Genomic DNA, 25,942 nt, shown 5'->3' with positions numbered 1-25,942 from the left:
AACTAATTGTATCATATAGAAATAAGTGACTATCAGATTTTCTGAAGAAGAACAAATATTTTTATATTTTTTAGAATAAAAATAACAACTTCAAACGCCTCGTGAAGTGTTGCCGTCCATCGGCATCAGTTTTTCTGTGTTTTTAATTGTTTCTGGAAACGAAAAACGTTTGTTTGTTGTATAAAACAGAAGCTTCGGCTAACATATCATTTTCTCTCGGTCGCTTTAAAGCCTGAAAGGGGCAGCCGAACCCTAAGACAATTCGCATTCCGCGTCCATGGCGACCAAGAAGCGGAAGGTCGACCAAGAGGACGATCTCCTCCCCGCCGCCCCAAACCATGCCGATAATCCCCTCCCCCAACTCCACCAGCAGCCCGTCGTCTACACCCAGGCGCCGGCCTCTGACGACGAGGACGGCGGCAGAGGCAGCGAAAGCGACCAGGACGACGATGACGACGACGTGGGGAATCTCCTGGAGCCGATCTCCAGGGACCGTCTCGTCGGCCTCCTCCGCTTCGCTGCAGCCTCCGACCCTGCAGCCCTCGCCGAGATCCGCCGCGTCGCCGACCTCGACCCGGTCCACCGCAAGCTCTTTGTTCACGGCCTCGGCTGGGACACCACCGCTGAGGGCCTCCGCGCCGCCTTCGTCCGCTACGGCGACATCGACGATTGCCGCGTGATCGTCGACAAGGCCAGCGGCCGATCCAAGGGCTACGGCTTCGTTCTCTTCCGCCACCGAAGCTCCGCCCGCCGCGCTCTCCGCCGTCCCCAGAAGCTCATCGACAACCGCATGACCTCCTGCCAGCTCGCTTCCGCCGGCCCCTCCGCTTCCCTCCACCACCACAATTCCGCGTCGCAACACCACCAAAACCCTAACCCTAACCCTGGCCCTGGTCCCGCATCGCATCAGGACAACATCTCGAGGAAGATCTACGTGGGGAACGTCCATTCCGACATTGATGGTGGCCGCCTCCTCGCCTTCTTCTCCCAGTACGGTGAGATCGAGGAGGGCCCCATCGGCTTTGATCGACACACCGGGAAGCCAAAAGGGTATGCCCTTTTTGTCTATAAGACGGTGGAGGGCGCCCTGAGAGCCCTCGAGGAGCCGAGCAAGAATTTTGAAGGCCACCTGCTCCACTGTCAGAAGGCCACTGATAATAAGAGTAAGGGTGCACTGGTTCAGAACACAGCAGCTTCTCCCAATGTGGTGCCGAGCACAGTAACTCTCAATGGGCCTGGTTATGCATTGCCACCATCAGATATCGGGTTAGCACAACAAGCTGCGATGTTGGGACAGGGGCTTCTTGGCCTGGGGGGAGGACAAGCCTTTGGACAGGGAATGCAGCCAAATGTTGCGTTGCTAACACTATTAGCGACAGCTGGGCAGAATCCAGCAGCTTTTGGAGTTACGCCGGCCATGCTTGCTTCACTGAATCCTGCTTTTGCTGCTGCATTTGGTGCAACGGGGACCCAGCAAGCTGTACCTCCTTCAGCCGTACCCCAGACAGCACAGATGGCCAGCTATGGAATGGGAAGTGCTGGGTATCAGGTGGCTTCAGGGTTTCAGGGGCATACGGGTTTTCAAGGCTCGCCAGGGTTTCAAGGGCCTCCAGGTCTTCAGGGCACTCATCCAACTGCTCAACAAGGAGGAGCAGGAGGTGTTAGCTCTTACCCTACAGCGCCAGGTTCAATGTCAAGGCCACCAACTGGACCAATGGGTGGATACGGTCCACTTTAGGTATACAATGTATTTATTTCACTTGTATTGCTGATCTTAGTCTAAGGAACTAATTTTTTTTTATTCTCATCTCCTGCTGTTGGATTTTCTTGCTAATTGGTTTTCCCTCTGTTCTAGCTTCGCACCGAGATCGTGGTTATTCATGTTGTTTAAAGATCGCATGACTTTTCAGTATCTATTGGCGCTGGATATCCGAGAAAGGCTTCCAATGCAACAGTTGTTCAAACAGTGGAACTGCTTATCTAGTTTTCTTGTTGTTTATGGATGTACGGATTTTGGATTCATCTTTCATTTTAATATTTCTCCTCTCACTGGAACTCAGGTCCTCTGTTTCTTGTAGTGGTTGATGTTGTTTGAAAAATGTTCCTCTCTTTATGGATTGCCAGTTTGGATCTGTGGGCTTCAGGGATTGGTTTTCTTTGGAGCTTAATGAGTTATTCATAACTTCTCTGAGGTGTGATGATTGTAGACTATGCTGCTGTTGCTAACATTCTGCGTTGCTTTTGCTTTCAGATTTTTATGTCTTGGACGTGTTTATTTTGGATCTTAGAATCCTACTTAAGGAGTGAAGTTTTGATGGAGTTGCCATTACTAGTTTATATTGTTAGATGCACTCTTTACCTTGAACTTGACTCGGGATTGATTTAGATGGTTCTTTTAAACATCTAGACTGTATTTTTGTTTCTTTAAATAGGTCGTCGATTGAGGTTTGGTACAGCATTGCCTTCTAGTTTCTTGCTGGCGTTTACATTTTCAAAAATCAATAGGTTCGAGAATGGGACGTGTCCTCATTTGATCTTTGACCATGTACAATGATGAGGCTGTTGTGGATGCGCAACATGCTTTTCCTACATCCTTAAGCTGTAAGGTAGATCTCTTGTGTTGTTGATTCCATAGTCATGCTTGTGTAGTAATTTTATTTTATTCTGTTAAAATATTTGTTTTACCTTTGGTATGTCCTTTCTATTAATTTTTTTAAGCATTTGAATATTGATTTGCTCTACAGAAATGCAATTAAGTCAATCAGGATAGATGATTTATATTATTGGGATCATTTTAAATTAATAAGCTTATATTATTGGGACATAGATTATTTTAAGTTGACATGCTTTCACCACATAGACATATAGATAATATGCTTACTATTGCAACTTTTTTAGCACTGAAGGAAACTCAAACAATATGTTTGGGTTCTATTTTCTGAAATTTTTTTTTGAAATGTCACAAGAGTCTCAGTAATATTAATAACATTCTATATTTTCTTTGTTAGGTTACTGTAAGCGTTCTTTTTCTATGTGGAGGTCATGTAGCTTCTTCCAACAGAATATGTGCCCATGCTTCCTGAAACTTGAGATTACTAGATTCACAGTCACATGTCTCTTAACTGTTATGTGCCATGAAAGAATCTTTAAGTTGGTTTGTTTTAGTTTGCTAGCTGCAATGACCACCAAATAGTTGTAAGTTCTACTTGATGGTAGAGACCTATCATGTTGCATGCTGAATTAAAGCATCATAATTTGCACAAATCTTCTGGCTGCAGGTTGTGATCATAGCGAAGGGTTGTCTTTTAGTTATTGTTATTGTTTTTATTATTGTTTGAGTTGACTGAAAAGCTAAAAAATTTGTGCCACTTCTCAATATTTTAACTTTTTTTTTTTCAGTCTTTTATCTTGACGCCATTCATAGATCTGAAGGCTGCGCTGATCATTGCTAGGCATTTTAGTTAGAAGAAATAATTATTGTCTTTATGCCAATCATGATGAATGAAGAGGTATAGAAATAGAAATGTAAGAGAACATTAAAGAAATTAAGAATAAGAGGGAAGGAGGCCTATGGATAAAAAAGATACATACTGTCACTATTGAGGCTAACATCTATATGTCAAGAAGATTCCAGCCAGGCGTGTTTGCTCTCCAAATTATTTTTCTAACATAACTTATCTATGAAATTTAGAAATAAAACAAAGCTTCCTTAGAATAAACGATATGAAGTCTCAAAAAATATAGTGACACAAACATTTGTCACATTTCTAAACCTCAATTGCAGTAACTCAAAAGCACCAACAAATTAGAAGTATGTTACAAGCATGCATATACCTGATGCAACTTTAAAGTAAAGTTGCCTGAAAAATGATAACAACAATAATGAAAGCCATATGTAACAACATATTTAGTGATATGAAAATCCTTAGTCAACTGGCATCATTCTTCTACTTTTGGTACAGTCATTTCAATCTCTTGCATCTCCTTTTGGAAATAAAGGAGGATGAGTGAAGTAGGAGAAGAAGAGAGGATGAGGCGAAGATACCAGAGATGAAGAAGTGGCGGTAGCAAGGTAGTGAACGACACAAGGGAACATACTGTAAGGCGAGAGAGAGGAGTGTGGGAGGAAAATAAACTAAAAAGACAATTGGGATAGAGAGGAGTGTGGTAGGAAAATAAACTAAAAAGACAGTTGTCACTATCTGCCAAAAAAAAAAAAAATCCAGTTGCAAACTGACCAAGCAAAATTGTGTGGTTTTTAAATATAGTCGGTACAGATTGGTCTGACCAGTTTTTCGAACCATGTCCTGTCTATCATGTAGCCATGTTTACCTTCTCAAGCAATATGAGATTTTAATGACGACGGGAGGGAAATGTAGCATTAGATGGTGGCACATTATTCAGTTGGTAGGAGTGATAAGTAGTTTTAATTATCATATATAAAGATGCTAGAGTTGTAACGCCCTAATTTTAATAGGGGCAATTTTGTATTATCACTTCATAAGTGGAAGTCAGAGTTAGGATTAACCCCACTTCTCTTTATATGTAGTCATCATCTTCCCACCCTAATCATGATAAAAAGTTATCGAGGGGAGGATGATGTTAGGGCATCACCTACAAAAGATAGAGGTAGACATTCAAATATTTGACTCTCTCTATCTTCTTTGGATGTTATGATGTAGGGATCCAAATTCTTGACTTTTCATTAGCTTTAGATGTTATGATGTAGGGATCCAAATTCTTGACTTTTCCTTATCTTTAGATGTTATGATGGAGGGGCCCTCTTCTTCTCTCATTGCTATCTCCTTGATGTTAATCTTTTATTTTTTTCTTCAATTTATTGATGCTTATGTTGCTTTGACTGATTATAATATCTTCTACGAATGAATCAATATTATTATTTAGAGTCATAGTGGACACAAGTCATCCGATTAACGCATGAACCTATTTATTTGTTAAAACTAAATCTATGTTGGAAAGGATTTTGAACATAAGATATTTGCATCAATTTTGTTTATTAGTCCAAGTGTTTCTGCGGTTGGTGAGGTAACTCTTATTAATCTTAGTTTCTATCGTATGTAGTCATGTGTAGAAGTTATTATAATCCTTATAAGTTTGACATGACAATTTGATTTGCTTGATAGAAAGGTTTATGTTAAGCACTAAACTTATTCACATGAATTAAATATCAATTTAATTATAAAGAATTGTTAAATATTGGAAATTGATCCAAATTATGTTAGTGATGATCTATATTTTCTTGAGATCTAATTTATAATACTGGAGGATTGATCAATAAAGCCTATGGATATGGTTGTAATATTCGAGGGCTGATATGTTTATGTGGAACTGTGAATACTATGATACTAAATAATAATATTAATTCATTTGTGGAAGATATTCATATTGATCAATGCAATATAAATATCCATAAAAAAGAAGAAGATTAACATCAAGTGATAACAAGGAGAGGAAAGAACGGTCCCTATATTATAACATTTAGAGATGATAGGGAAAGCCAAGGATTCGGATTCCTATATCACGATATCTAGAGAAGATAGCAACAACCAAAGATTCATATCTCTATCTTTGTCTTCTATAGGTGATTTCCAAATGTCATCATCTTCTCCTTCTCGATAGTTGCCCTCTCCCTAATGATTAGGGAGGGGGATGATGGCTGCAAATAAAGGGGAGAGAGTTACTCCTAACTCTAGGCTCCACTTATGAAGTGAGATTATAATATATACCCTATTTAAAATTAGGGTATTACAAAATCTTAGTTTGATAATTTGGCTATAAGTTTTCTTTTTAGATGCTAACTTGTGTCTAGAAACTGTTGTGGTACCCTGACAATTTTCCATCTATGATAAAATAGGATAGAAAAAGGCCTCTTGCAGGTGATCCATGTAAGATTTGGATAGGAGATTTCAGCTGACATAAATTGTTTGATAGGATCTTAAAGAATTGAGGTCTTCTGGAAGAACTCATGACTGAATAAATTTTGAATTCCAAATGAAGTGCATACCAGAAATAAAATAATCGAATTATTTCACTTTCAAAGTCTTTGTTGCTGTTAATATAATGGTTTTCATGCGCCTTAATGTTGCAACCATCAGTTTGCCATATGTGATGTATGATATTTCAGTCTTTTTACCATCTTGTGTTTTGTGTGTTTTGTCATTTTTGAATGTTCATTAGAGAATAAAAAACTTTTTGGGCTGGTTTGGAATCTATTGACCTTGATTATTTCATCACAATCTTATTCACTAGTTATGATGCTGTTTTGTTTGATATTGTTAGATGTAGCATGTTTAACTAGGAAAGTAATCTGGAAGATGATCCCCCATAACTTGGTCATTGTAAGCAGTTTTAGGAATATTAAGATAATTTCTGCCATGTCAAAGTAAGGTATGAGGTTTCACTACTTTGGGATAGTGATATATTTATATGGACTTCTCATGTCCCTGATCTGATGGGTTTTGTGATGGAATAGTCAGATCAGCCTCTTTCCCTTGTGCAACTAGAGGAAAGAGATAATAGTGCTAGCTTTCCCAGTGATTGGCAACCTTGGCAGTGAGAAGTCACCAATCACCACTCTTGAGCCTATCTGAGAAATCAGACATCACAAATACTTGTAGGGGGAAGTCCGATGTTACACGATAGCACTCTGGGAAGCTCTACCAGGAATACCACCGAATTAGTTAATTGTAGATGTTAAAAAATTTGTTGTCAATTATGCTATTTGTACAAACAAAACAAAATCAATTGGAAATTCAAGTTTGTTGCATCATAGCTCGAGAGAATATCAAGGTACTTTTTGTAAGTTGTAGACTTGTCCAAGGTTCGTCGTGTCGACCTGTATCAGGTGGTATAGGCGGTATAGACCAGTTTGATAGGGGATTAACACGTAGACTGCCTTGTAACGGGCGGTCCATAATAGGGGGCCTTTTATCGAGCGATTTGTGGTCTCTATCGGGCGGTACGAACGAAATTCAATCGTTATTAACTTGTACTAGTCTATAACGGTCGAATTTTGATCGTTTCACTCAGTATATACTCTATATTGCCCGTAAGTCTGTTGATGTTGGCATCAACATCAACTGAAGCTTGAAAACCATTAAAGTGTGTTTGGAGGTATAGATAAGGTAAAAACTTCAAAGCTTTAAATTCTTTGACGTGAATTCAAAACTCTTATGATGAAAGATTCTAAATCTATTGTTGGTTTTTGTTTTTAAAGTCTCTTCTATTGTGAACCAAATGAGGTCTTATGGTGAGAACCTAAAGATCAAACAGTTATAAAAAAAGTTTTATGGAGTTTATCTCCAAAATTTGATATAATTTCTACTACTATATAAGAAGCTAAAGATATAAGTATATTGTTTTTTGATGAATTAAGGGGCTCGCTTTTAGTTCATGAACAAAAAGTGAACATATCTTCAGATGAAAACATGTTCTTCAAATGAAGATAGATTAGAAGGATCAAAAGAAAAATTCAGAAATCAAATCTCAAGGGAGAGATCAAAATGGTAGAGGCTATGGACGATCTGATGCTCGAGGAAGGGGACGAGGTCAATCAAATGAGAGTCAGAGGAACTCCAATGAAGGTAACAAAGAAACTTTTAATGTTTTTGTAGTGCTTTGGATTCATACAAGAACACTTATTTATATTAGCCAAAAGATAGAGTATAAGTTTTTTTAAATAATGAAGAAATCCACCGTAGCCTAATAGATCTGTTTACTCTCATCTATTTATCTTAATCTAAATTCTTATATTTTGTTTCATCTAATCTCAACTATTTTGAATCAAAAGGGTGTGATAAGATTAATTCAATGACGAAAAAAAGCAAGATGGACGAATTAAAATCTACTACGACAACAAGTCAACTATTGCAATGACGAAAAATCCTATCTTCGACGGGCATACCAAACACATCGAAGTTTGACATCATTTCATTTGTAAACCAGTTGATAAAGAAGAAATTCAAATGAACTACTGTAATATCGAAGATCAATTTGTCGATATTTTTACTAAAGCTTTGGCTAAAGAAAAAATTTATTTTTTTCCGAATAGTTAGGATTAGATGAAACAAAAGTTAAGGATTTAAATTAAGATAAATAAATGAGGGTAAGGAGATCTATTGGGCTATGGTTGATTTCTTCATTATTTTAAAAAAATTATACTTTATCTTTTGGCCAATATAAATAGGTGCTCTTAGATGAATCCAAAGCACTACGGATTGAAAGTACTCATCGTTGATTTCTTTAATATTTAAAAAAAATTGTACTTTATCTTTTGGCCTACGGATTGAAAGTACTCATCGTTCCTTTTATCTTCTTGACGGGTTTGTTATCGATGAAGGGTTAGAATTTGTTGAATTCAAACGGTCCATTTGATCGTTTGAACCATATTTAAGGGTTTTTAAACCCTTTCTACTACCTCAATTCATCCGTTGGAAAGAATTGAGTTGGGCGACGAGACAACTTCTCAATCGCATTCAGCAACCTGCTTAGTCCATAGATGTGGCAGCGACGTGGACAACAGTGCCTCAACCGATGACGATGGCAACGTTAGAGAGTCAATCCCCTACTCGAGGAATCCTATCGTTTTTTTTTGTGGTAGAACCAGGTATATCCATTGATCGATTCATTTATTATTTGATTCATTTGAATCTTAAAGTTTACTCATAATCTAACAATTCAAATCATTTCTTTTTAGATAATTCAATATCAACAGAAGGATGGTCTGAAATCTGCCACAAAGCTACTCCTCAAAGCTCAAAAAAGATATGTACCACTATTTTTTCATAATTTAGAATATTTTTGATGAAATTATACTAAATTTATATTTATTTCCAACTTAAAAACCCTAATCTAATTTTTTTTTTTTCAGATAATTTTAGAGCAATTTTTGGTCTTTTTTTTTGTGTCATCGGCACGCCCTGTCATGGTGACACTTGGCACATCGGCATGGGGTGGCACTTACCTTGTTGTCGAGTGGCTGTCACATCGGTTTGGACCAGTAAGGCAAACCTTTGACCTGTCCATGTCGAGTTTGAGTTTTGTAGCTTGTTGCCTTGCAAAGAATTGTTTTCTTTTGATATGTTGTAAACATAGCAGCTAACACAAACATGTATGGTGACAGCAGGTAACCCCTGGTGCAAGCCTCCTTATCAAGCGATCTGTGAGGCAAGCACTCCATTGATGACAGTTGTTTCCACAATATAAGCCGCCAACTGATCTATGTTACCACCAATCCTTGAGCTGAAACCTCTTGCTTAAAGGTTCAAGATAAATTTCCAATTCACCACAAAAAACTTCGGTAAAGGATATTTTGATTAACAAGTTTTTGTTTGATAGTCTTTTACAGAGAACTTGGCATGTAAAAAAAGTTGTCCACTTGGGGAATCATTGCTTAGCAGCAGCAGCTCATTGTGTTTGATCAACCAGGTAAAAATGTACTGAAAGGCTGCAATTTGTTTACAAAGTGCTATCTTATTTACAGCATCATGTTTTAGTTAATGATCAGGCCTACTAAGATACCATGGGGGTGAATAACGGTTACACAACCGTGCCTCTAAACTGCATCAGCGTAACTAGTGTTTTCCATTCTGCTAATGCTGCATTTGTGCATGCTGAAATTATACTTTATATGTTCGCGGTGAGGATGCAAACTTGTTTAGTAGTCGACCTTCTCATGTTCCCTATTAGCCGTAGGCTTTTTAAGGAAATTGTCAGAAACCAGAAGGAACTTTTGTACATTATTTTTCTTTCCTTTTCTCTCAAGCATAAACCGAAATCTCACCCATGTCACTAGGCTGGACGTCATATGAAATTTCACTTGCCAAAGAACAATATTGTCCAAAAGGGAGTCTCTGTGGTTTTGACAAAAAAGAGCTATATACTCCTCATAATTTCATAAAAAAAATTAAAAAACTAAATTCATTAAGCAAGTGTGATATTGTTGGCATCTTTCATCATCTTCCGAGTAACAACTGCTGCAGGACACAATATATCACCATATGAAGCCCAGCTGTCCAAATGTCTTCCCCAACCTGAGCTGCAGCAAGTTTTAAAGGATATGAAAAATTGAACTGTCATATTTTAGGAGTCGAAGACAGAAGAAGCTACTGCAACTCAACTGACACGAAAAAAACTACATTAGCTGTGCAAACCCAGGGAGCCTGGCTTACAGTTAGATCTTGTGAGCACTGACATTTTGGTAAAGCAGTAATATGGATCATCTGTAGAACAACACTCCAGTTGGATTTTTGTTAGAACTCATTTCTGATGCCAGGACAGCATACATAAAAGGTACTGTATTCTTCAGTGGAGCGAGGTTTTAGTTCACTAAAGGAAGAAAAAGATGCAACACAGGCAGCTTTCAGATTTTGCTTCCTCAAAGAGTCGTTTTCAGCATCAGTCGTTTACATTATTGGTGTCGGGGTCTGTTTCATTGAGAATTCAGCTGAAATCTCATGTGCTTGAGGCTGTTCCCTCAAATCTCTAGAACTTCATGAGAAGCCTTGTGATTACCATGTCCAGATTGGCAAATATTGGTACTAAGCTGGCGAGAGATTTCTAGCCTGGTACCACGAGCAAGATGAAGAAGATGATGTTCTAGGCAAAGCTGAAATGTTTGCTAGCCATCAACTTGTAAGGCAGGTAATGCCTTAATTACATATCCACAAAGACTATATTAGCTTTTCCCAGTCACATGTTAGTAAGAATAATTAATTATTCACAGGCACCAAATCACGAATTCTCATTTGCACAACGCGGGTTCATTCCGATCGTAAAACAATCCCAGAAGCCTATATTTCGGCTGATCATGAAACAAGCAAATGCTTCTGAAGGTAAACTGGAAAATGAATACATGCCAAACACGAAACACTTCGGACAATTGCCGGATTTGTTCACGAAACCTGTGCTTTGCCCATCCTGATATTGACGTACCACGGCAACTACGTCACTGTAACTTTCTTTTCTGAAAGAGAACTGCAAAATGTTTATTTCACATACCGACTATTCTGTAATGAGATATGACACAGGAAAAGATCCCACCTCTACATTAAGCTCATCTAGCAAAATCATTCCACAAGAAACAGTACAATAAATTAGCTGTGGTAATTAGGAAGTGTGTACATCACAAATAGAATTTGGGCTCGGGTTATTGTGTTTGAGCATGGTAAAATGTTATGCCAGGCTGTTGCAAGGGCCTATAACTAGGGGGTGCTGGCTGTTGAAGTGCAAACTTGGGTGGCTGTTGAGTTATCTGCATTGGCTGGTTCATGGTCAGTGGTGGTGGAGGTGGTGGCTGTTGAATCAAAGCCATCGGCTGTTGTTGCTGAGCTGAAGGTGATGGCCTTCCCATATTTATCATCTGAGGTTGAGGTGGTGGTGGTGGAGGTAGGGCACTGTAGGTGTAGGGTAGTCCAATCATGACACCTCCAGGGTGTTGCAGGTACTGTTGTGTTGAAACTGGGTACATACTGTACTGTGTCTGTGGTGCCGAAGCTTGGCTTTGTACAGGATTCTGCTGCAACAAAACCGCTTGAGCCTGATGGGGCGTTGGAACAACAATCGGTTGAACAGGTATGAAGGCAGTGGCAGTGGTATCGGAAATTGGCAAGGGCTTCTCGGCTTTTATCCTCCTATCTGGTGGGGCTGCAGAAAAGGAATTAGATGTAGTAGTAGTTGATGCAGCCAGACCTGCATTCTTGGCCTCCTCTGCAGCAAAGGTGGAAAGAACCGAGGTCATGATTTGCTGGGAATGAGTTGAAGCTGCAAGCTTATCGGCGACCTCCGCAGCAATTGCAGCAGCAGTCTTCTTTGGATCTTTGTCTGGTGGACTATTCAAAACTGGCTTTCGTGGTTCCGTTGTGGATGGTGGTTTGGTCGTCATCACAACTGGCTCATTGTTAAGCCTCCTCTGCATGTTGGCAGCCTCGTCAACCATGGCTTGGGCTAGCTGTCATTGGACAGATATTTTCATCAGTGCAACTAAAGCTAGAAGTGCAACTAAACAAGAGTGGAGCATGTGCAACAACATTTGCAAGAGCAGGTTTCCATGAATCATCACTATTCCTACTAGCCATGGATGAATTGTTGTAAAGGGAAGGTCTAGCTCCATGCTATCCACAATTTCACTACTGCAAAGAAACCATCTGATGTTTTGCAGGCTACAAGAAGATTAATTGAGAATTTTATTGTGTGATGACCCTATTGCAAATGACCACAAGCAAAGACCATATCACCTGTACACTATGTTGGCTCAGAAATGCAACCCAACATTTAAACAAACACACATCATCAACAACATTGACAAGTAAACAATGACCATAAATTACAGCAGAACATGGTATTCCTATCATTTCTTTTTCAAGAAATTCAAGAAAGTAAAACCACATTACACACCTGTAGCTGTGTGCGAACATTCTCCAAGTCAGATTCCTGAACGAAATTCACAAACCAACAAACAAAATTCAAAAGCAGGTCCTTTTCTCAATAGACAAGCATAATTGACAAAGTTCCTATTTGAATACTCACAAACCTGTTCCGATAGTGCTTCTTTTAAGTGAGTCACAAGGGCTGCACGATTTGCTTCAATTAGCTTAAGCTTCTCAACACATTCGTTCAATGTTGCCTCTTCCACCTGTAACTCATTTGCCAATGACTCCCTGCGAGGATCTCCCTCTGAAGCAAAATTTAAACAAATGGTCTCAAGAGAATCAATATAATGTAATTGTGAAGGGACCAAATAAGGGAAACTTTGCATGCATGACCATTAGCAATTATTTACCATGATTACAGGCACTTTCGACATCCTTTTCCAATTTTCCAACATGCCTGACAGCAGCCTTGCATTTGTTCAAGTCCAACTCCTCACTGGAGTGTTCACTGAGTACATTGTGCAGTGCAGTTACAATTTTTTCTGCTGTCCCTCCTACAGATAATTTCTGGTATCATAACAATTGCATATTTAGCCATTTTCTTCTCAATTTGTATCATGTACATAAAAATACTTACAATATAGAATACAAAGGACTTTGATCTTACTATCTTTACAGATCGTGAGTCTCTCCTTATGATTTTGACAGAACTACGTGAGCGTTTTTTGTTCAATTCCAAGGTAGGTGGAGGTTCACTTCCAAGCATCAATTCTTTCAGGCCGCGTGCACGTGACCCGAACACTCTTCTTTGCTCCCATATATCAACCTATAGTAATTAATGATCCAGCCATGCATCAGTAGCAACATTCAATTTGGCAATCTTAACATACTTTAAATTCCACCTTTAGAAATGCAGAAATTCATGACATTCGTCATATGTTTACAACATTAAATTCTTTGTTAGTTCATATATAAGGTCCATCAGTGGCCCAAGCTATAAATTTTCTGACTATGTAATGATGACAATTTCACTACCATAGTGTCTCAATGATAAAAGTTTACAGAAAACAAAGCATATGCCATATACTTTTATCAGTTTCAGATGTTTCAGGTCACTGTTAAAATTACAAGGATGGCTAGTAAATGGCCAAGCTAGGCAAAATTGCTACTTCTAAAGTTTCAGCATTTATGTTTCATGGCAAAGCTCTTGAAAAAGCACTATCTTTGGTAGTATAGGTGAAGAAAGTGTACCTTGCCTTTTAAGGAGAACCTCATGAACTAATAAGTGAACTACATAAGATGCTTGATCAATAACACAATCAACGTAAACAAATGCATGTACCTATCTAGTTAAAATGCATGGGCTTATATAGAAAAAGAGACATCGGCACAAACAATCAACACATTAATTGAACACATCGCGGATAGCAATGAACTAGAAGGTTGACTACAATACAATTATCTTCTTGTCAGGTGTATAGACAAATAGAAGAAGTCAAAGGAAATTAAATAAACTAGGATTTGAGTGTTCAACAAACAATCATCATATGGACAATATGCAATTAACTCCACCAATGGAATAGCAGGTCTTGAGCAGATGAATATGTCTACTACATTAAGCTTTATATACCAGCATTCAAAAAAACTGTTCGAGACACTTGACAGCATATTGGGCAAAAATAGGTGATTATGTGGAGAAATGGAAATGCTTAAACGAATATGGGTAATGCATTCTACCACAATCTGCGACAGCAGATGCAGAACAGCCTGTAAGCAAGTTCCATAATTACTGTGATGTCACTGGGCTACTCTTTTGAGTTCAGTTCGCTGGATATAACTTTCGATACTGTCAGTCTTCATAATCTATTATATATATTTTTATTTCTTTTTACATCTGTGTTCATCAAAGACTAGCAGCCACTTTAAAGAATCAGCATGGGAACAGTAAGCATAAAAAGGCAATTCATCAGGAAGAAAACAGTCATCATTCAAGGCTTCTGCTACTAGTGCTCCCCTAGAAAAATGAGACAGAGAGATATCATATAGATATACAAGAAAGCCCAACATGCCTTGACTAGTCTATAACATGAAGATTGTAAGCATGTTCGTTCAGGTGTTCCTTTCTTCACTAGGTGCAGCAAGAAACACTACATCACAACTTTGCAAACGAAGATAATGGAAGGTGGCATATTATCGAGGAGATATAATTCTTCATTTGAAAGGATGACAAGCTGTGCAAATGAGAAAAAGAAATCTTAAAAGAACAATCATAACAAGTATGTAACCAAATCAGTAAATAGGACGAACCAGTCGGGAGACAACATTCTTCCCATGTTCATCACCATTCTCAAGAACATCCTTAAGTGCTGCTGGAAGAACCTTCCAAAATTCACTGACAAATTCAGTTCCAGTACGCTTGCTGTTCTGTAAGATATCATTGGCAAGATATAGAAAAGGAACCTTCTGTTCCTTTTGTGAACCATGGAATTGCTTATCCCAAGTTTGGATAACCTGTTCTGCATGCTTTCGGTGAAAAATACACCAATGCGACAAAGCTATGAATGAACCAAGTTAAGGTATCACATTCAGTTGTTGTAATCACCAGCCAAACATAAGGGGAAGACCACAAAAGATCAACCAAATATGAGCCATCAGAAAAAGATAAATATTGTCACAGTAACTACTAAAATGCAACTTCTCGCCTGCGGTAAGATGGAAAATCAAGATCCACGAACCAGAAGCTAAAAGATCAGCTCAAATAGAAAATTGTACTCCGCATTAGTGATAGGGCACTGAAGCCACAAAAAATAAATGTTTTGAAACACCACAAGTTCATGACTGACAAGAACAGCAATCCATCCAATTTTCCTGCTTTATGCACAGCGAAGAAAAGCTACACCTACTTTTGAAGATGCCAGGAGACAAGCATATTAAATTGACTAAAATATGCATGAAACCGATTGGAAAGGATACTCTCGATACATTGCTGAGTGCTGTTGAGCTTCGAAAGCTTATCCGCCAGTATCTGCTCATGGAAAACACTATTCATCCCACCCCTTCCGTCTATCCCACCGAGAAACCCCCACCAACACTTCGGATCAGTAGAAACCCTAGAAATATCTGCAAACTCGAGCACCGGAAAGGCCACAAGATTCCACCTTGAGTCTTAAACACAACGAACTCGCCCAATTGAGCTACTAAGAACAACAAATAGGAGAAATTTTCCGGAGCAAGTTCGATTACGGGACCCGAACAAACAAAATCATCACCAGTAGAAAGCAAAATAAACCCTAAGAGGAGGCCGGATCGAATGCGAAACCGCGTCTGGTCTCCGGCACTGTCGAGCCCGCCCGCGTTAGATCGGAAGAAGTGGGGGGAATGGGACGCGGAGACAGATCCTAGCTAGGGTTTGGGGGTTGCTCTAACGTTTGCCTTCTCCCCTTTGGTCGCGTTTTTAACGATAATCTTCCATTTTAGGAACGGACGGGAGGAATATAACGGAGAGCGCTACGCGCACCGGAGTCTATATCGGTATCGGCAAGCATATCAACGGCCGCCCAAAACGGTCTCTTTTTGGTCCCATTCGATCAGTATTTCTCCACCGTCAGATTTTGATCGTAAGGTACGCACTTCAAAGCACGCTTGGAAAAATAGGGAATTTATTATTAGGGAATATGATCAACAACAAAAGGAGGGAATATATATATATATATATATATATATATATATATATATATGTCTTTCATGGAGAATATGTATCTCCAAATATAAGGGCCTTTTACATATGTCTAACCATTTTTCATCATGATTACCAGTAATTATTTGAGTTAAAGACTCATATGAAATATAAAATCCTAAAATAATTTATATATTTTTAGCATCATAATGAATCATAAAAAAAAACACACAAATTAGAGTCTCACTAACAATCAATGATAAATTAAAAGGATACACAAAAATATTTTTGGCTTTACATGGGTATATATTATCGGATGATTTTTCGATCTAATTTTGTGGAGAAAATTAGTCAGCTTATTATCTATTTTATTGAGAAATTTCATGGGAAAAGTTGTTATTATTTTGAAGTATGAAAAAACTTTCATAATTTTCATCCATTTATGATACTCATATTTTAGATCATGATACTACTCACACGAAAGTCGAGAATCAAAATTTGAGTTGAATTTGTTATTTTCCTTAAAAAAATATTATTAATTTCTAAAATGATAATTTCTATTAATTAAATTTTGATATAATCATACAAATCTCACATATGAACTACGTGAGATTTGAGAATGATTTTTTGATTTATAGGATTGATTTTGCATTGCGTAGATTGAAATTTTAATGAGTTATTCTTTAAGATGTTGGTTTCTTTCGATCCTAATCGAATGATATAATTTAGGTCTGTCCATTGTAACAATTTTTATGGTAAATGTGCATAATACTACTCATGTTTTATATGGTAGTAATATCACTATATAATTAAGGATTGTTCCCCAACAATGGACACCATATATTAAATTCACATCTCTACTTGTATATTAAAATCATTAGCGAAATATTTGTTATTCTATAATAATTAATTCTACTTTTTTGCCATAAACATGCTATATATAATTAATAAAAAATAAAAAAATAAAAAAAATATATGATCACCCAGTGTTAACTTAAACCTATACCAAATCTAAATAATATGATAGGTATAACACAGGATTAAACTTCATCTGTCAATCATATAAGGAAGTCTTCCACTTAGAGTCAAGCTTTTTCTTGCACCTTTTGTCAATGTTAGGGTCAATCTAATTGCAAGGGTGGGGGGGGGGGGGGGGAGGATTCTTTGATATCTAATTGAACTCAAAAATATAATCCAACCTTTTCATCCCTCATCATATCTAATATTTCTGAACATTCATCTTTCTGTACCAATGTGGATAGTCCACAGAGAGTTGCTGTATTTAGTTGTCTGCACCTGCACCAGCATAAAGAGATGTTGCAAGTCTTGTCTTGCTTGTGAGGATTATTCTTCTATTTTTCTTCCCCTCAACCCTTCATATTTATAATGATAAAGATAAATGCAGTGTTTCATCTTCATTAGTTTGGTGAGAGGTGTTGGTACAGCAAAGAGGGTCCCAAGATGTTTCTAAATAATGTCAGCCCAACTCAAGCTATTTAGTATCCAGTATATTTGGAAAGGATATTTTTTGACCCTTTAATAGTTGCAATTTTCTTCTCAGTTAAGTAATGAAACTTAATGTTTCTTTCTAAATAAAATATCACATATATCTTAAGGTATTATTATATTCATAGGATTCATCCAAAATAGGATGAGGATGGAATCATAAATGAGGATAGGGATTAATTTTTATTATATCTTGTATTTGTATTCAGACTCATCATGATATTAATATGTAGACTGAGATAATAAGCCTAGATGTTTAATGAGTCAACCATGCACCTAATTCAAATTAGGTTGGGATTGAATTGATTGTGAGTCAGTGCCAATCGTTTGATTCCATTGAATCATATGATATAATATTAATAAATATTATTATTTATGTTAGGAGATCTTTGTATTTGAGTATTATTATAATATATATTTTTTTAATAAAATTATTATTATTTTATTTTATAAAATATTAACATTATTAATTTAAATTTGATTAAAAAAATAAAATTATATCATATGATAATAAAATTATATCGTCTTTGCAATTTAAACAAGGATGAGATACAAATGACATGGAATAACCTTCGATCTAGGAATTGAATCCAAGTTATTTCAATTCCAATTTTAGTTTCAGAATCAAATCGAAGATATAGTTTTGATTTCGATTTGATCACTCATCTCAGTTAAAAAATTTTAAAAACTAAATGATTCTATCAATATTCAAATGTAGGTCAATAAGCTTTAAAATTAAAAATTTAACAACTATACTTAGTTTAGTTAAGCTTAGAATTGAAACCATTGATTTGATTTTTCAAAATCAAGAATCATAATCGAACTACCTAAGGTTGCTTTCGATTTTTATTAGGTTGGTTTGGATCCTATTCGAACTCAATTCTAACTGAATCGAGAACTAATACAGAAGAGGATCATATAAAAAAAATAAAAAAAATAAAAAGTGACACGAAATGACTAATAATATATATACCTTTGTTGTCTATATCTAGAATAAATATAATAATTAATTTTAATAGAGTTGAGATCAGTAGTGAGTTTAGCCATCATTGGCTCAAATCTAACAAATTAAACTTTTTTTTATTTTATTATAAAATTTTATTTTATTTAGTTATTATTTTTAGATTTATGTTTTATGTAGTTAATATTTGTATTTATTTAATTTTCTTCATAAATTCATTTTTTTATTCAGTTAAATTTTTTCATCAAGCAAAATCAAAGGTTTAGTTTGATGAAAAATTCACAAAGGATTAACAAAGTAGCAAAATCAATAATATTTTCGATTCACTCAAAAGATTCATTTTTTATATAGTGAAAAAGGTCGATAAGATTTTGATAATGTTAGGATCAATCTTACATTTCACCGATGCAAACATAGATCTATGAACTCAAAATACTAAGTTAACTCGAGCTCATAAAATAACTTTATTTATTAGATTGGATCAATCTTTCTAAACAAAATATTTTTAATTAATATTTTGATATAATTATAAGAATCTCACTTATCATCCATTTAAGATTTGAGAATCATTTTGTTGATTTATAGGATTTGTTTTAGATCATAATATTTTAATGTATTATCTTTTTACCAAAGACAAAAGTCGTTGGTTTGTTTAGTTCTAAATCTAAGACGCAATCAATGATTTATATCTATCCTTTAAAATAAATATATATCAAACTATTTAGATTCGACATCTCTACTTAATCTACGTCCAAATAAATGAATTGCCTCAATCTATATAAAATCAATACAAGAAGATAAAAAGCGTGATACTACACTTCATTAAAGAGTTTTATTCCGTGTCAAACTTTTCCTTCTAATCCTTAGTACACTCGAATTTCGATTCCTAACACACACATACATACATACATACACACACACATATATATATATATATCCTTGTTTATCCCTTTTCTTTCCTCGTAACTCTCGAATCCTCATTGTTAGCATAAAATTTGTAATACGCTATATTAAATACAGAAACAATCTTTTATACCAGAATTGAAATCAAATAATTAGATCTGGCTCTACGATGCATACCTTTTGATGTCATCTGAACCACTTAAGGCTGATTTTGATTTTTATCAGGTTGATTTGGTTCCGATTCGAACTCAATAACCGAATCGAGGACTAATATAGAAGAAGATCATATAAAAAAAAGAAAAAAAGAAAATGTGAAACAAAATAGCTAATAATATATATACCTTTGTCATCTATATCTAGAATAAATATAACAATTGATTTTAATAGAGTTGAGATCGGTAGTGAGTTTAGCCATCATTGGTTCAAATCTAAAAATTAAACTTTTTTATGTTATTATAAAATTTTATTTTATTTCGTTATTATTTTTAGATTCATTTTTATGTAGTTAATATTTTTATTTATTTAATTTTCTTAGTAAATTCATTTTTTATTTAGTTAAATTTTTTCATCAAGCAAAATCAAAGGCTTAGTTTGATGAAAAATTCACAAAGGATTAACAAAGTAGCAAAATCAATAATATTTTCGATTCACTCAAAAGGTTTATTTTTTATATAGTGAAAAAGTTCGATAAGATTTTGATAATGTTAGGATCAATCTTATTGAAAATAGGAGATTTTGAACTCAAATACCTCTAATCTATATTTCACCAATGCAAACATAGATCTATGAACTCAAAATACTAAGTTAACTTGAGCTCATAAAATAACTTTATTTATTGGATTTAATCAATCTTTCTAAACAAAATATTTTTAATTAATATTTTGATATAATTATTAAAATCTCACTTATCATCGATTTAAAATTTGAGAATCATTTTGTTGATTTATAGGATTTGTTTTAGATCATAATATTTCAATGAGGTATCTTTTTACAAAAGACAAAAGTTATTGGTTTGTTTAGTTCTAAATCTAGGACGCAATCATTGATTTAGATCTGTCCTTTAAAATAAATATGCATCAAACTACTTAGATTTGACATCTCTACTTAATCTACGTCGAAATATATAAATTGCCTCAATCTATATCAAATCAATACAAAAAGATAAAAAGCGTGATACTACACTTCATTACGGAGTTTTATTCCCATGTGGAATTTTTCCTTCTAATCCTTAGTACACTCGAATTTTGATTCCTAACACACACACATATCCTTGTTTATCCCCTTTCTTTCCTTGTAACTCTCAAATCTCAGTATATATCCTTATAATTTTGCTAAAAACTTACTGTAGCATCGTTGCCACTTGCATGTGCGGCGCTACCACTGCCCATGTGCGACCTAGCCGCCATGGCACTGCCTTTGCTTGCGTGCAGTTGTTACGACAGTTCTTGCCCACGCACAGCCGCTATAGGGCTGCTTTTGCCTGCGTGTGGCCGCTGCGACGATTCCTTCAGGTGCGTGGCCGGTGCTTGGGTGTGATTGCCCGAGCATGTGGCTACTGCCTGCGCGGCTGTCGTCGTTTGTGCACGACTAGCCACAGTTGCTGCCAGCACATGACTGTCGCCTAGGGGCGACTACTACCTGTGCGACTATCGTCACCTGTGCATGGTTGGCTGCGGTTGCTGGTAGCGCACAATCACCACATGGACACAGGTGCTGCCTGTGTGCAGTCGCCGCAAGGGCGCTCGATGCCCGCGTACTCTCACGAACGGTTGTCACGCATCCGCAACAACTCCGTTCAACGAACCGTTTGTCACTCTCATCTACATGTATAACTGCTTGGCAACATGTTTTGGCTTGGTTTTAAGTCCTTTTGCTTGTAAAAATGTAAGTTCGAACAAGTTATAGCGTTATAGTGTGACCGTTCATCGAACCAAGCAAAATAGCCCCAAAACAGCCCAAAACAGCTCCGTTTTCACGTGCCATGAGCTGTTTTCTGCAGCCTACTGCTGCACACAAAACATCAGCCATCTTAGCACCTTGGAACCACCCGAGTGGCACTATAGGGGATGGGGCTTCGGTATAGTGTAGGGCATTGAATAATCTTTTGCAAGTTCGCATGTTACCTTGACGAGAACTTGTTGTCACGCCCGACACCCGGTGAGCAATTGTTTGTGAACTTGCAGTTGTTTGTTCAACTCTCTAAAGTCCTTATTTTCCTCCTCTCCCTCTTTTCTCTTGTGCATGCAAGGTACTTGCTGAATTGCTTGTAAAACTTCCCCTTTTCGCGAGACATCGGGACTTGTCTGTCACTCGTTCTTTGAACTAATCAACTTTCTCTTTTACAGGTCCTTTGGGACCTGCAAGAGGTTGCAAGTGGGCTGATATTTGCGGATGCAAATCGCAAGGGCGAAGCACGACTAGACAACGCAAGCTAAGTTCACATCTTTGCTACAAGGTTGCCTCACTACTTAGACAATTCCAGCTAAGTTTGTGACATTACGTGTGCCGCCTGTTGGGCTACGATACGCACGTTACCCAACGCAACCTCTGTCACCAGTAGATTCGTTGGTTGTACGCAGCAAGGTCGGCGACGACCATTGCTGCTTCATGATCATTGGATAATTGGGATCATTCATACATCGTAAATAAAAAATAATAGATCTAATATATTTGATCTCAAGAACTTAGGCTCCAATACTAATTGTTTGTATAAAATCTATAATATGCTATATTAAATACGAAAACAATCTTTTTACGCTGGGATTGAAACCAAATAATTAGATATAGTTTTATGATACATACCTTTTGATGCCATTTGAAAAGGAGTTCTCTATTTTTATCTGCAAGGGCATCGTCTTTAGATCTAAGATCGCTATCAATCTGTAAGAGAACTAGATCCTTCTGCTCTCTTTATATCCTTTCAAGATCACTTAGATTGATGGTTAGGGAAAAAAGTTGAGAGAGAAATTGTAATCCCTCAACCAAGATGAGTAACCTCTCTTGTTCTCTTATTCTTGAGGTCCTCTCTATTTATAGGAAGATAACGGTCTAAAATAAATAATTAAAAGAGTTTCTTGATTATATCATAAGTAATCATACTTTAAGGAATCAGAGAACGATCTATTGATCAATATATATCATCTATCTTATCTAATTATAAATGAATACAAAATCTAAACGCTCAATTACATTCGAATTCCAATTCCGATTCCGACTCCTAACACACCTCTCTCTCTCATATCACTCGAATTCCAATTCCGATTCCTAACACACCTCTCTCTCTCATATCACTCGAATTCCAATTCCAATTCCGAACACGCCTCTCTCTCTCTCTATATATATATATATATCATCGCCATATATCGTCGATTACCCCACTTTCTTTCCTCGTAACTCTCTCTCTCCTCAGTAAACATGGAATCCCCTGAAGCTAGTTCGATCTCCCTCCCGGACCAACAGTCGATGTTTCCTTGGGACTCTTCTACGGAGGAGAGGGAGAAGATAACGAATCTGGCCGATCGTGAGCCCCAACGACGACGATCACCTCTCCGTCGCCCATCCCTTCATAGTCATGGCGCCGCCGCCGAGGCCCGCCGTCGCTTCCATGGCCGCGACGTGTCGTCGTCACCTGCTATCCCCGAGGATAGCCCGTCGACGTACTATGAATGGCTCCCGGAGGAGAGCCACCTCGTCGTGCGGATGGCCGCCATGCATGTCGGGGGCCACGATGGTGGCGCTCCGGCGCGTACGAGTACGTTTCAGAACGGACACGGCGACGCCGGAGTGCCGCGGCGGTTCGGCCGCTCCTATACTCCGCTCTTCTTGGCGCCTGGTGCCGTGCAGAGGACGACTGCTCTGGAAGCCGAGCCAGATTGGTCTGGATCGATGCACAATGATGAAGATGATGCTTTGAGTCGGTTGCGGCTCGCGCTCGCGCCCGCGCCCGAGCCCGCTCCGCGCTACTTGGAGCCTACTCGGTCTTTCCCCACGGGAGGCGTCTACGCTTCGCGATATGTCGGTCAGAACAGGCATGAATTTTGGATGTTGTCAAGTAGGTTGCAACGCACTGCTGTCGACGCGAATCACCTCTGCCTCCGGGAGCTTCATCGCTTGTCTATTCTGTCGTCAAGCTATGGAAGCTTGATGACTTCAGGCAAGTGCATTTACTGCATGGCGAAGGATAAGCGGGAATGCCAGAAATTGCTGCAGTTGGCTGATGCAGACGCGCCTCAGCTTGTGGACTTGTTATACCATGGGGTCATCGACCATGTCGACGAGCTCACGGTTCACCCTTACGGAAATAATCTCATGCTGAAGCTGCTCGAAGTCTGCAGCAAAGAACAAACGCAGCGAATAATCGTCGAGCTCGCAGCCGATCCAAATCGGTTTGTCAGAATCTCTCTGAATCCTCATGGGTATTGCTCTTATCATGATGTGCATTTTGGCTTCAGTCTCTCTTTGATCATGCCTTGCATCTCACTGAAGTTTTGGTTTCAGGACAAAGGCAGTACAAAGTTTAATTAAGATGCTCAGAACACCAAAAGAAATTTCACTGGTAATTTATTCACTTTACAGTGGGATTCTTGATCTTTTTCTGGATCCAAATGGCAACCGTGTGATCAATACTTTCTTAACATCCTTTCCACCTGAGTACAATCAGGTACTTGCCTTCTTTTCTTCCCTCTCTCTCTCTCTCTCTCTCTCTCTCTCTCTCTCTCTCTCTCTCTCACACACACACATGTTCCTTTTGATGAGAGGAGAAGGATCATATCCAGAAACTGAGTAGCTTTTGTTCTTTGGATAACAGTGAATGATAGGTTCTGAATGCACATCTTGTTCTGAATTGGATACTCATACTAATAACTGAAGCAGAGACGCTTACCATAATCTAACAGCACAGAAATATACCTGCATATTTATCATAGTAATAGAAGGATTAGAATTAGCACATTGAGGCCTGCAAACATTGGGTTGATTGTGAATTGGAGAAGAAACTAGTGATCTCAGGAGACGTGAATTGAGTTGCTATGGAAATCTGTACAGAACACTTTGAAATTTATGTTTCATTATGGATTCCAAACTAGAGTTATATAAGTCTCTCTCTGAAAACCTTTACAACTCAAATCCGATCAATACAAAGCACTCTTCTGTGTGTAATGCTTGCATGGAGTTAATCAGTCGACCATTTTCTTTGTGGCAGATCTTTTTTGCTGCTGCTGCCGGGTACTGTTATCAACTGGCTACTCATCAACATGGATGTTGCATTTTGCAAAGCTGCATAAAGTACTCCACAGGAGAGCTTCGAGCAGAATTGCTCAAGCAAACAGCTGCTTATGGTCATCACCTTTCGATGGATGCTTATGGGTAATTTCTCGGCATCGGCCTTCCTTACTGTTCTACAAAATTCAAGTTTCACCGGTAACATACTTAGGTAGAGTAAATTCTGCTCTACCTAAGTAAATTTTGTTTAAGTAAATTCTGCTCTATGAGACTACTGATATCATTGTCAAAGCTCTGTGTTAACTTTTGCATCATTGTGTTCGAGTAAATTTGGATGTTTTTTTCACATGCAGAAATTTGGTTTTGTCTATGAGATTACTGATATCGTTGTCAAAGCTGTGTGTTGACTTTTGCATCATTGTGTTTGAGTAAATTTGGATGCTTTCTTCACATGTAGAAAATTGGTTTAGTCAAAAGTAAATTCTGCTCTATGAGATTACTGATGTCATTGTCAAAGCTCTGTGTTGACTTTTGCATCATTGTGTTCGAGTAAATTTGGATGCTTTTTTCACATGTAGAAATTTGGTTTTGTTAAAGTAGATTCTGCTCTATGAGATTACTGATATCATTGCCAAAGCTCCGTGTTGACTTTGCATTATCGTATTGTCAGACTAACAGTTGTTTCTCTCTGTCTCAGTAACTATGTGGTTCAGTGTCTCATAGATCTCAAAGATCCCTCGATAAATACAACTCTGGCATCACAGTTTCGAGGAAATTATGTAGAACTCTCAAGACACAAGTCTAGCAGTCATGTGGTGGAGAAATGCCTGAAGAAATTCGAAGAAGAACACCAGGCACAGATCATATATGAGTTGGCGTCGTCGCCCGAGTTTAAACAGCTACTGCAAGACCCATATGCAAATTATGTAATCAGATCCGCCCTCGAGCTTACAAAGGTCTCTATCACAAGAAGAATTAATCTGTAAGTAGATGACAATTTTTGTTATGGTGAAGATTCTAACTCATGTTTCACTCCCTCCTCCTCCTCAGGGGCGTCTCCATGATGCACTGGTCGAGGCAATCCGACCGCATGTAACCCTTCAATTCAATCCGTACTGCAAAAGGATCTTCTCGATGGTTCTGAACAAACATCGATGAAGACGTGTACTAAGAACGCTTGGAAGCGGTGTTGTTATCATACCATGTAACTCATCGCTTGTCGCTATACCCGTCTGTGAAAGGAGATGATTGATTTCATGCAGCGTCGCGTTTTATCAGATCTTCTAA

General features: G+C 37.7%; 3 protein-coding genes across 20 annotated transcripts; 2 read left to right on the top strand and 1 right to left on the bottom strand.

Moving 5' to 3' along the window:
• The first annotated feature begins 214 nt into the window (after positions 1 to 214).
• On the top strand, positions 215 to 10,584 carry LOC103980990 (UBP1-associated protein 2B). 18 transcript variants are annotated; one of them, XR_010496039.1, is made up of 8 exons: positions 215 to 1,738; positions 2,506 to 2,606; positions 7,441 to 7,604; positions 8,360 to 8,626; positions 8,717 to 9,019; positions 9,143 to 9,281; positions 9,358 to 9,447; positions 10,002 to 10,584. XR_010496039.1 is itself a non-coding variant. In XM_009397550.3 (2 exons), the coding sequence occupies exon 1, from the start codon at positions 278 to 280 to the stop codon at positions 1,736 to 1,738; it is 1,461 nt and encodes a 486-aa protein (XP_009395825.2). In that variant the 5' UTR covers positions 216 to 277; the 3' UTR covers positions 1,856 to 2,191. The 18 variants fall into 18 exon arrangements, 1 of the variants encoding a protein (XP_009395825.2); XR_010496038.1 differs by having other exon boundaries at positions 7,397 to 7,604; XR_010496037.1 differs by having other exon boundaries at positions 3,009 to 7,604.
• Positions 10,585 to 11,040: 456 nt separating this feature from the next.
• Positions 11,041 to 15,848, bottom strand: LOC103980988 (UPF0400 protein C337.03). Its single transcript, XM_009397548.3, has 7 exons — positions 15,363 to 15,848; positions 14,697 to 14,944; positions 13,057 to 13,215; positions 12,800 to 12,956; positions 12,551 to 12,693; positions 12,415 to 12,450; positions 11,041 to 11,968 (listed from the first exon to the last, which is right to left on the bottom strand). The coding sequence occupies exons 1-7, from the start codon at positions 15,436 to 15,438 to the stop codon at positions 11,168 to 11,170; spliced, it is 1,620 nt and encodes a 539-aa protein (XP_009395823.2). The 5' UTR covers positions 15,439 to 15,848; the 3' UTR covers positions 11,041 to 11,167.
• A 7,001-nt stretch (positions 15,849 to 22,849) lies between these two features.
• LOC135635237 (putative pumilio homolog 8, chloroplastic) lies at positions 22,850 to 25,853 on the top strand. The gene is made up of 5 exons (XM_065146192.1): positions 22,850 to 23,850; positions 23,933 to 24,095; positions 24,636 to 24,799; positions 25,353 to 25,611; positions 25,706 to 25,853. The coding sequence occupies exons 1-5, from the start codon at positions 22,850 to 22,852 to the stop codon at positions 25,811 to 25,813; spliced, it is 1,695 nt and encodes a 564-aa protein (XP_065002264.1). The 3' UTR covers positions 25,814 to 25,853.
• Positions 25,854 to 25,942: the final 89 nt, after the last annotated feature.

This window comes from Musa acuminata, chromosome BXJ3-4 (assembly GCF_036884655.1).
Source record: "Musa acuminata AAA Group cultivar baxijiao chromosome BXJ3-4, Cavendish_Baxijiao_AAA, whole genome shotgun sequence".
NCBI classification, from domain to species: Eukaryota; Viridiplantae; Streptophyta; class Magnoliopsida; order Zingiberales; family Musaceae; genus Musa; species Musa acuminata.
The sequence above is the reverse complement of the archived record's forward strand: the minus strand, read 5'-3'. Positions and strand labels throughout refer to the sequence as shown.

Coding starts and splice junctions, on each gene's coding strand:
- LOC103980990 (XM_009397550.3), top strand. CDS start 278: ATGGCGACCAAGAAGCGGAAGGTCGACCAAGAGGACGATCTCCTCCCC.
- LOC135635237 (XM_065146192.1), top strand. CDS start 22,850: ATGGAATCCCCTGAAGCTAGTTCGATCTCCCTCCCGGACCAACAGTCG. Junction 23,851..23,932: donor ATCTCTCTGAATCCTCATGG/GTATTGCTCTTA, acceptor TTTTGGTTTCAG/GACAAAGGCAGTACAAAGTT. Junction 24,800..25,352: donor CTTTCGATGGATGCTTATGG/GTAATTTCTCGG, acceptor TCTCTGTCTCAG/TAACTATGTGGTTCAGTGTC.
- LOC103980988 (XM_009397548.3), bottom strand. CDS start 15,438: ATGAATAGTGTTTTCCATGAGCAGATACTGGCGGATAAGCTTTCGAAG. Junction 12,694..12,799: donor CGAAAGTGCCTGTAATCATG/GTAAATAATTGC, acceptor ATTTTGCTTCAG/AGGGAGATCCTCGCAGGGAG. Junction 12,451..12,550: donor AAGAAGCACTATCGGAACAG/GTTTGTGAGTAT, acceptor AATTTCGTTCAG/GAATCTGACTTGGAGAATGT.